Raw genomic sequence first — 9,901 nt, 5'->3', positions numbered from 1 at the left:
AATACATGGAATTGACTTGCAGGAAGATTAATGGAGACAAAATCCATGGAATCATTGAAATAGTCAATTGGGTAGCAAATGAGAAATAGAATTTTTGAATCTGTTTTGATAAGTAAACAAAAGTGGGCCGAACGGCCTGGTTAAGCCACAATTTTATTGTAACCCTATAACAATGGGTCCAGCAGCACAGTAGCGCAGTGATTAGCACTGCTGCCTCATGGCGCCGAGGGTCCGGGTTCGATCCTGGCCCCGGGTCACTGTCCATGTGGAGTTTGTACTTCCTTCCCATTCTGCATGGGTCTCACCCCCACACCCAACAATATGTGCAGGGTAGTTGGATTGGCCACGGTAAATTGCCCCTTAATATAATTTGAAACAAAACAATGGAATCAAACATGTGTGTGTTTGAAAGTGAAAGGTTTTAGTTTGATTTCTGTATCCTTGCAAAAGGACCAAGATGTACTTCTACTGGGATGATTAACCCCCAGTTTGATCATTTGTACAGAGAAATCCAATGTGCAGCATTGCTGCATTTTGAGGTGCAGAGTGCTGTGCTGTAATTGGTTAGACTAATCATTAAATCAAAATAACATCCTATAGCTAAGGAACCTTGAGCTTCAAAGACCCAAATAGAATTCCACTCATAGCAAATAACTGGGTTAACAAGTCAGAATTATTAACAGTTTTATTGGATTGACTTCTGAATATCAGGGCGCATTATGTTTTGGGTGGTTTTCCAGATAGGTTCTAATATAATGCTAAATTTTGAATCAGGTAAACTCAGGTAGCATAATATTCTGTTTAGCAGAATAAATTTAAGCACTCCTTAAAAGGAGATCCAGAGCTTCCCCTTGCCTTTCTTTTTAATTCTCAGCTATGTCTCCACTCTCATCTCTCGGTGCTTGGCTTACTGCACTGTTCTAATAAAGCTCAATGTAAGCTTGATGAACAGCACCTCAACTTTCCGTTAAGCACTTTGCAACTTTGCAGATTCAACATTGAATGCAACAGTTTCAGATCATAACTTCTGGCCCTATTGTCTTCTTTTTGTGTCTTATTTTGTTTTTGGATGGTGGTTATTGGGATGAATCAACTTTTCACATAAATGCCTCCTCTAGACTCATATTTTGCTTGTTCACCTATCTCATTATCACCCCTTTTGCCTTGCACCATCACCCCTTCTGTCATTTAATCTCGCCTACCTTCCAGCACATCACAAACCTTCCCACCTAGCCACTTGCCCGACTTTTTTTTTTAGTTTAGACGGGCAGCATGGTCGGCGCAGGCTTGGAGGGCTGAAGGGCCTGTTCCTGTGCTGTACTTCTCTTTGTTCTTTCTTCTTCGTTCCATTTCTTACTTTTCTCTCTGTACTTGCTTCAAACATATTGCATCTTTAAAACTTTCCAGTTCTGAAGGTCATCAAACTGAAACGTTAAAAAGTGGGAATGGGTAATTAATGCTGGCCTTGTTAATGATGCCCATATCCAAAGCAAGAATTAAAAGAAAATATGTGAATCAGTCTCCATCCACAGCGCGTTCCCCTCCAAGCCACACCATCCTGCATTGGAACTATATTGCCATTGCTTCACTGTCACTGGGTCAAAATCCTGGAAACCCCTCCCTAACAGCACTGTGTGTGCACCTACACCACATGGACTGCAGCGGTTCAGAAAGGCAGCTCACCACCACCTTCTCAAGAGAAATGGTGACCTAGCCAGCGACTCCCACATACCATAAAAATAAAGTGTTGGTGTTTGAGAATCCACTTTGTGCTGCTGGTTACTCGAGTCAAAACATGTCAAATTAAGGTTCAGCTGATGTTTAGGATTACATAAATGAAAACAGAAAATGCTGGAAATACTAAGCAGATCAGGCAGCATCAGTGGAAAGGGACAGAATTACATGATGCATCCCTGCAGCTTTCGTAAACTGAAATATAATATCCCCGAACAGGCGCCGGAATGTGGCGACTAGGGGCTTTTCACAGTGACTTCATTTGAAGCCTACTTGTGACAAGAAGCGATTTTCATTTCATTTCATTTTCATTAAATGAAAGCACATTTCTGGCCGCAATACCTAACTTGACAAGCAATTCTTATGATATTTTTTATGTTCAAATAAAAGAATCTTCATCTTCTAAACTGCAAAGAGAACAGTGTAGAACCTCAAAGGAACATAGACAAGTTGGGGGAGTGGGCAGATAGGTTGCAGATCAAGTTCAATGTGGAGCAGTGTGAGGTGATGCATTTTGGTAAGAAGAACAGGGACAGACAATATTAAATAAGAGGTAAGATTCTTAAGGAAGTGCAGGAGGAGAGGACCTGGTATGCGTGCATTAAAGTTGTCAGGATAGGTGAAGAGAACGGTTAATCGGTTAATAAAGTATACAGTGTTTTAAACTTTATTAACAGATCCAAAGAATACAAGAGCAAAGAGGTTATGTTGAACTTGTGTAAGGCCCTCGTACTCAGCTGGAGAATTGTGCCTGGTTCTCGGTGCTGCACTTTAGGAAGAATGTGAATGCATTGGAGAGAGTGCAGAAGAGGTTTACATGAATGGTTCCAGGGCTGAGGATAGAGTGGTGAGGTTGATACTCTTCTTCTTGGAGGGGAGAAGGCAAAGAGGAGATTTGATTGAGATGTTCAAAATCAAGATGGGGCCGGGCAGAGTAGATAGGGAGGTCCTTGCTTGTTAAAGGATCAAGAACGAGACAGCATAGATTTAAAGTGATTTGCAAAAGAAGCAAATGTAATATGAGAAAAAAACTTTCACACACAATGAGTGGTTCGGGTCTGGAATGGGTCGCAGGTTCGATTCCCGGCTTGGGTCACTATCTGTGCGGAGTCTGCACGTTCTCCCCGTGTCTGCGTGGGTTTCCTCTGGGTGCTCCGGTTTCCTCTAACAAGTCCTGAAATACCTGCTGTTAGGTAATTTGGACATTCTGAATTCTCTCTCCGTGTACCCGAATAAGTGCCAGAATGTGGCAACTAGGGGATTTTCACAGTAACTTCATTGCAGTGTTATTGTAAGCCTACTTGTGACAATTGAGATTATTATATTACAAGAATGCATTGCCCGGAATTGTGGTGGAGGCAGGTTTATTGGAAGCATTAAAGAGTACATTGGATGATTATTTGAATAGAAGCAATGTGCAGGGATATGGGGAAAAGGCAGGGGAATGGCGCTAAGGCATGATGCTCGTTTGGAGAGCTGGTGCAGCTACGATGGGCCAAATGGCCTCCTCTGAGCTGTAATAATTCTAATTTTTAAAAAATTAATTTTTATGGAAATTCTTCAGGTGAAGGATAGGGCAGGGAAGTTGGTGGTGGCCCCAGTGCTGATTACCAAGGTTTTTGAGGAGTTTTATGAGAGTTTGTACAAGTCAGAGCCACTCAGGGGAGACCGTGAGATGCAGGAATTTCTCGATGGGTTGGAGTACCCGAGGCTAGGGGAGGGGGACAGGGCTACATTAGAAGGAGCAATAGTGGAGCAGGAGATAAAGGATGCGATTGGGAGGATGCAGTCGGGGAAGGTGGCAGGGCCGGATGGGTTTCCGGTGGAATATTATAAAAAATTTAAGGATAGGTTGGCACCCCTGATGGTGGGGATGTTTGAAGAGGCGATAGGGAAGGGGGTGTTGCCACAAACCTTGGGGTAGGCATCGATTTCCCTATTACTAAAAAAAGATAAGGATCCGACAGAGTGTGGGTCGTATCGGCCCATATCACTTCTGAATGTGGACGTAAAAGTGTTGGCGAAGGTACTGGCGGGTAGTCTGGAGGAGTGCCTTCCGAAGGTGATAGGGGAGGATCAGACGGGGTTCGTGAAAGGGAGGCAGCTGTTTTCAAACATTAGGAGGGTTTTGAACGTTGTTATGGCACCGGCGGAAAGAAAGGAAACAGAGGTAGTTGTGGCATTGGACGCCGAGAAGGCGTTTGATCGGGTAGAATGGGGGTACCTGATGGCAGTGCTGGAGCGGTTTGGGATTAGACCAGGGTTTGTGAACTGGGTAAAGCTATTATATAAGGAACCGAAGGCGAGTGTCCGCACAAATAATATCAGTTCGAGATATTTCCCTCTCCACCGTGGGACGAGATAGGGATGTCCTATGTCCCCCCTGCTGTTTGCACTTGCGATTGAGCCGTTGGCCATCGCATTGAGAAGTTCGGGAGCATGGAAAGGAATAGTGCGGGGGGGATAGAGCATAGGGTGTCCTTATATGCCGACGACTTGCTGCTGTATGTGTCGGAGCCGAGTGCGTCAATAGGAGGAATATTGGAGCTACAGCGGGTATTTGGGTCTTTCTCGGGGTACAAGTTGAACCTGGACAAGAGTGAGTACTTTGTGGTGTCTCGGCCGGGGGTGGGGGCATGGGTGGGGGGGCTGCCATTCCGTAGAGCAGGGACTCATTTTAGGTATCTGGGGGTGCAAGTTGCCCGGGAGTGGGAGAGGCTTCGCAGGTACAACATCACTAGTTTGGTGGGGAGAGTGAAAGCCGATCTGGCAAGGTGGGACGGCCTTCCTCTGTCACTGGCAGGTCGGGTACAGGCGGTTAAAATGAATGTGTTGCCGCGATTCCTGTTTATTTTTCAATGCCTACCGATTTTCCTGCCAAAGTCTTTTTTCAGGGAGATTGAGGGAAGGATTACCTCATTCATATGGGGAGGGAAGGTGGCCAGAGTGAGAAAGGTGCTGCTACAGAGGGGAAGGCAGGCAGGGGGTTTGGGTCTCCCGAACCTGTTGTACTACTACTGGGCGGCAAATGTGGAGAAAGTGCGGAGCTGGGTCTGAGGGGTGGATTCTCAGTGGGTCAGAATGGAGGAGAGTTTGTGCAGGGGGTCGGGGCTGAAGGCACTTGCAACAGCGCCGCTCCCGATAGCTCCGGGGAAATATTCAGGGAGTCCGGTACTAATAGCTTCATTGAAAATCTGGAGGCAGTTTTGCCAACACTTCGGGTTGGGTTTCGGGTCAAGGGAAATGCCGATTCGGGGGAACCACAGATTTGAGCCAGGGAGGTGGGATGGAAGTTTTCGGAAATGGGAAGAGAAGGGGATTAAGACGCTAAAAGATTTGTTTCTTTGGGATCGGTTTGCAGGATTGAGGGAGCTGGAAGCGAAGTATGGGCTAGAGCAGGGAGAAGGGTTTAGGTACATGCAGGTTCGGGATTTTGCCAGGAAGGAGATACAGAGCTTCCCAGAGGAACCGGCCTCCACATTGCTGGAGGAGGTGTTGACGACTGGAGAAGGGGGCAGTGTCAGCGGTGTACGGAGCTATTCTGGAAGAGGATAAGGCACCACTGGAAGGGATCAAAGCAAAGTGGGAGGAATAGCTGGGAGAGGTCATAGAGGAGGGGGTCTGGTGTGAGGTGCTCCGGAGAGTGAATGCCTCCACCTCATGTGCAAGGTTGGGGCTTATACAGCTGAAGGTGGTATATAGAGCGCACCTCACGAGGGCGAGGATGAGCCGATTTTTTGAAGGAGTAGAGGATGTGTGTGAGCGTTGCGGGGGGGGGGGGCCGCCAATCACGTTCATATGTTTTGGTCCTGTCCAAAGCTAGGGGAGTACTGGAAGGGAGTGTTTCGGGTAATTTCCAAGGTGGTGCGTGTGAAACTGGACCCGGGTCCCCAGGAGGCCATATTCGGGGTGTCGGACCAGCCAGGGTTGGAAACGGGAGCGGAGGCAGATATCATAGCCTTCGCCTCGTTGATCGCCCGAAGGCGGATCCTGTTGGGATGGAGAGCAGCCTCTCCACCCAGTGCCCTGGCGTGGCGGGGGGACCTGTTGGAATACTTGACCCTTGAGAAGGTTAAGTTCGAACTGAGGGGAAGCTCGGAGGGGTTTTACAAGTCATGGGCACTATTTATTATGCACTTTCAAGAACTGGATAACATCGAACATTAGTTGGGGTGGGGGGGGGGGGGGGGGGCTGTGTAGATTAAGGGTGACTATGGGTAATCCCGGATTCCTTTTTGTCATTTGTTTCTGTAAACCTGTGGGGTGAGGTTTGGGGGTTGGTGGGCGGATGGGATCGTTGTTATTATGGGGATTGACATATCTTGCTGATTATTGTTTATTGTTGATGGGTGTAAAGGTGGGAGAAAATGTGAAAAAGGAGAATTTAAAAAAAAAAAAATTTTAATTAATTTTTTGGGGATGTGGGCTTCACTGGATAGGCCATCATTTGTTGCTCGTCCATAAGAAGGTGGTGGTGAGCTGCCTTCTTGAACCACTGCAGTCCATGTTGTAGGTGCGTCCATAGTGCTGTTACGGAGCCTGTTCCAGGATTTTGACCCAGCGACAGAGAAGGAACAGAGTTATATTTCCAAGTCAAGCTGGTGAATGACTTGGGGGGGGGGGGGGGGGGGGGGCGCAGACGACTACCAGGTGGTGATGTTCCCATGTATCTTCTGTTCTTGTCCTTCTAATGGTAGGGGTCATGGGTTTGGAAGGTGCTGTGTAAGGAACCTTGGTGAGTTACGGCAGTGCATCCTGTGGATGGTACACACTGCTGCTACTATTTGTCAGTAGTGGAGGGAGTGAATGTTTGTGGAAGGGGTGCCAATCAAGTGGGCTGCTTTGTCCTGGTTGGTATTGAGCTTCTTGAGTGTTGTTGGAGCTGCACTCACCCAGGCCAGTGGGGAGTATTCCATCACACTCCTAACTTGCGACAACGAATGAACGGACATCGCGCGACAATCACCAGGCAGGAATGCTCACTTCCAGTCGGGGAACACTTCAGCAGTCAAGGGCATTCAGCCTCTGATCTCCGGGTAAGCGTTCTCCAAAGCGGCCTTCAGGACCCGCGACAACGCAGAATCGCCGAGCAGAAGCTTATAGCCAAGTTCCGCACACATGAGTGCGGCTTCAACCGGGACCTGGGATTCATGTCGCATTACATTCATCCCCCACCATCTGGCCTGCGAATTCCTACCAACAGTCCTGTCTTGACACAATTCACACCTCTTTAACCTGGGGTTACCCCATCCCTGGATCTGTAAAGATTTAATCACCTGCTAATGCTCGTATTCCAAGCATTGTCTGGCATCTTTGAATCTGTCTATATATATGTTTCTGGAACATACCTCTTCATTCACCTGAGGAAGGAGCAGCGCTCCGAAAGCTAGTGACATCGAAACAAACCTGTTGGACTTTAACCTGGTGTTGTAAGAACTTCTTACTGTGCTCACCCCAGTCCAACGCCGGCATCTCCATATCATAGTCCAGTTCAGTTTCTGGTCAATGGTAAGCCCCAGGATTCTGTGACCTTTAAGTCACTGTATCATGGTGGTTGTGTATTAGATTTCACATTACAAACCGGGAAATCAATGATTTCAGAACACAAAAATGCTGGAAATTCCCAGCAGATCCCGTGACGATGTTCCCACAGATACCACCAGACATACTGAGTATTTTGCAGCAATTCTCCGGTTCCATCTCACAAGCTGCCTCAGTATTTCCCTCCAGAAGTCAATTATTTTCAGGGACGCTGACGGAGCAAACATGTTAAATGAAATAACAGGTGAAATGTTTCAATGTTAATGGTCCTATTTTAAAATTCTCCCATACTTTTTCAACTGCTGGACAATCAGCTTGGCTGGAAATTAAGCGAGCAGAGCAAATTGAATGGTCAGAGTGATTGGCACCTTAACCCACCAATCAACTATCACCGATTGCAAACGTTAAAAATTCGGGGTCTCCACCAATCAGGGTGGAGAGGAGGCGGGGTTTGCAGCTGTAACTAACTCGGGCAGAGCTTCCGGGTTCTCTGTGTTCCATCAGGTTAATTTCACCTGGTCAGGATGGAGCGGGAGCACTTTTGCGAGCAGCTATTTTTCTTTTTAATCTCCCCATTGTAATCATTGTTAGATGCAAGGTGGGGACTAGGGAACAGTTTGCTGCTGGGTGTAGGTCCAAGTCAGTGGTGGGGTGGGGGCTGGTCTAGTTTCGGAAGGCCCTGTGCCTGCTACAGCTCACTTAAATGTCAGCAATTTGCGGGTCAGGCCGTGGCAAGCGCACTGAAATCGGAGGCGAAGACTTTGCTGTTTGCAACCCGACAAAGCAGAGCTGCGTTTCATCGTCAGGAAACAGTGACCAGCGCAAATTAGATTATGAGAGGGAAGATTACTTAAACGATGTGGTACGTTTAGCAGGAGAGTTCTCCTGAAATGAATTGCACATCTTCATCTTTGTTGAAATTATTTGGTGGCAACACATGTAATTGTGATGAATACAAATAGCTCCAGAACTGCATTGTCCCCATTACCTTCCACGGGTGGTCAATGGGATATCTATTCAGTACTCTTTGCCCATGTCTCTGTTTATGTCTGCTGCCAAGTGCTGGTTTGTCAGGTGTATCTTTGGGCCAGAACGTTCAGTTTAATTGGTTAAGCAGCTGTAAGATGGGTTTCACTGGCATCAGTGACTTGTCTGGAGCTAGTGTACTGTATTCTGTATTAGGGGCTGTTTAGCACAGGGCTAAATTGCTGGCTTTGAAGGCAGGCCAGCAGCACGGTTCAATTCCCATAACAGCCTCCCCAAACAGGTGCTGGAATGTGGCGACTAGGGGCTTTTCACAGTAACGTCATTGAAGCATTGGGGCAGCACGGTAGCATGGTGATTAGCACAATTGCTTCACAGCTCCAGGGTCTCCGGTTCGATTCCTGGCTTGGGTCACTGTCTGTGTGGAGTCTGCACGTTCTTCCTGTGTGTGCGTGGGTTTCCTCCGGGTGCTCCGGTTTCCTCCCACAGTCCAAAGATGTGCAGGTTAGGTGGATTGGCCCTGATAAATTGCCCTTAGTGTTGGGTGGGGTTACTGGGTTATGGGGATAGGGTGGAGGTGTTGACCTTGGGTAGGGTGCTCTTTCCAAGAGCTGGTGCAGACTCGATGGGCTGAATGGCCTCCTGCACTGTAAATTCTGTAAAATTCTATGAATCCTACTTGTGACAATAAGCGATTTTCATTTCTGGTGCAGAATGAAGAGAGAGGACTCGGGTACACTCACTCCTGTGAATCCTGAATCCCACTAACATTTATATCCTGCCTTTTTTTGACATCCTTGGTTTACAGCCAATCAACAGTTGTGGCCATTGCTGCAATGTAAGAAATGTGGCTGCTGATTTGCACACAGCAAGGCCTCACAACCAGCAATGATCCCATTAATCTGTCTGAATGGTGGTTAAATATTGGTCTGGGTGCTGGGGAGAGCTCTCTCCTGTCATTCCTCAAAATATAGCTGTGGCATATTTCATGCCATTTGCAAAGGCATGTGATTTTAATGTCTCCTTCGAAACTTGGTGCCTCTTGTAGTAGAGTGGCAGTCTAGATTTTTGCACTGACCTTCTGACTCAGATATGAAGATATTATCTATTGAACCAAGGCTAATTGAGCTGTATTGATGGTTGGATGCTGAGAATCCTTGTAGGGAATAAGAAATGGAGGATGTTGCGAGCGATTCAGCAGGTCTGTCCAGCAGACCTCTGTGAATTCCATGTTTTGTTTAATGTAAGAAAATATTTTTGGAGAGTTAGCATTGGGAGAGGGCTGAAAGCAGTTGGTTTGCCTGGCTTTTCCTGTTAATTATACCTGATTGAATCTTACAGTACAGAAAGAGGCCATTTGGCCCATTGTATCGGCACTGGCAGAACTTGGAGATAATGTATGTTAGGTAAGATTCTCTAGAAAACAGAAGACTGAAGGGTAACCCAACAAATCTTTAAGATTATAAAAGTGTTTGGTAGTGTAGATGTAGAGAAACTATTTCCACTTTATGATGGTAGAAATAAAATAAAACCAAACTGAAGTCCGTGATTGTTGCCCAAATCTGTTTGCAAGTTGGGTGCAGAATATTGCCTGATTTTATTTATGGTGTAAAATTATCTTTGTTGTTAAAATGACTAGTTT

General features: G+C 46.6%; 1 protein-coding gene across 3 annotated transcripts in view; it reads left to right on the top strand.

Annotated features, from left to right (window-relative positions):
- The first annotated feature begins 7,737 nt into the window (after nucleotides 1-7,737).
- b3gntl1 (UDP-GlcNAc:betaGal beta-1,3-N-acetylglucosaminyltransferase-like 1) overlaps nucleotides 7,738-9,901 on the top strand; it is a 497,156-nt gene continuing 494,992 nt past the window's right edge. For all 3 annotated transcript variants that reach the window (XM_072483146.1, XM_072483147.1, XM_072483145.1), the window contains exon 1: nucleotides 7,738-8,137. In XM_072483146.1, the coding sequence (XP_072339247.1) occupies nucleotides 7,979-8,137 (159 nt within the window). In that variant the 5' untranslated portion in view covers nucleotides 7,738-7,978. The remainder of the gene's footprint in view (nucleotides 8,138-9,901) is intronic.

Source organism: Scyliorhinus torazame, chromosome 18 (genome assembly GCF_047496885.1).
Source record: "Scyliorhinus torazame isolate Kashiwa2021f chromosome 18, sScyTor2.1, whole genome shotgun sequence".
Classification (NCBI taxonomy): Eukaryota; Metazoa; Chordata; class Chondrichthyes; order Carcharhiniformes; family Scyliorhinidae; genus Scyliorhinus; species Scyliorhinus torazame.
Note: the sequence above shows the minus strand (reverse complement) of the source record. Positions and strands in the feature narration are given on the sequence as shown.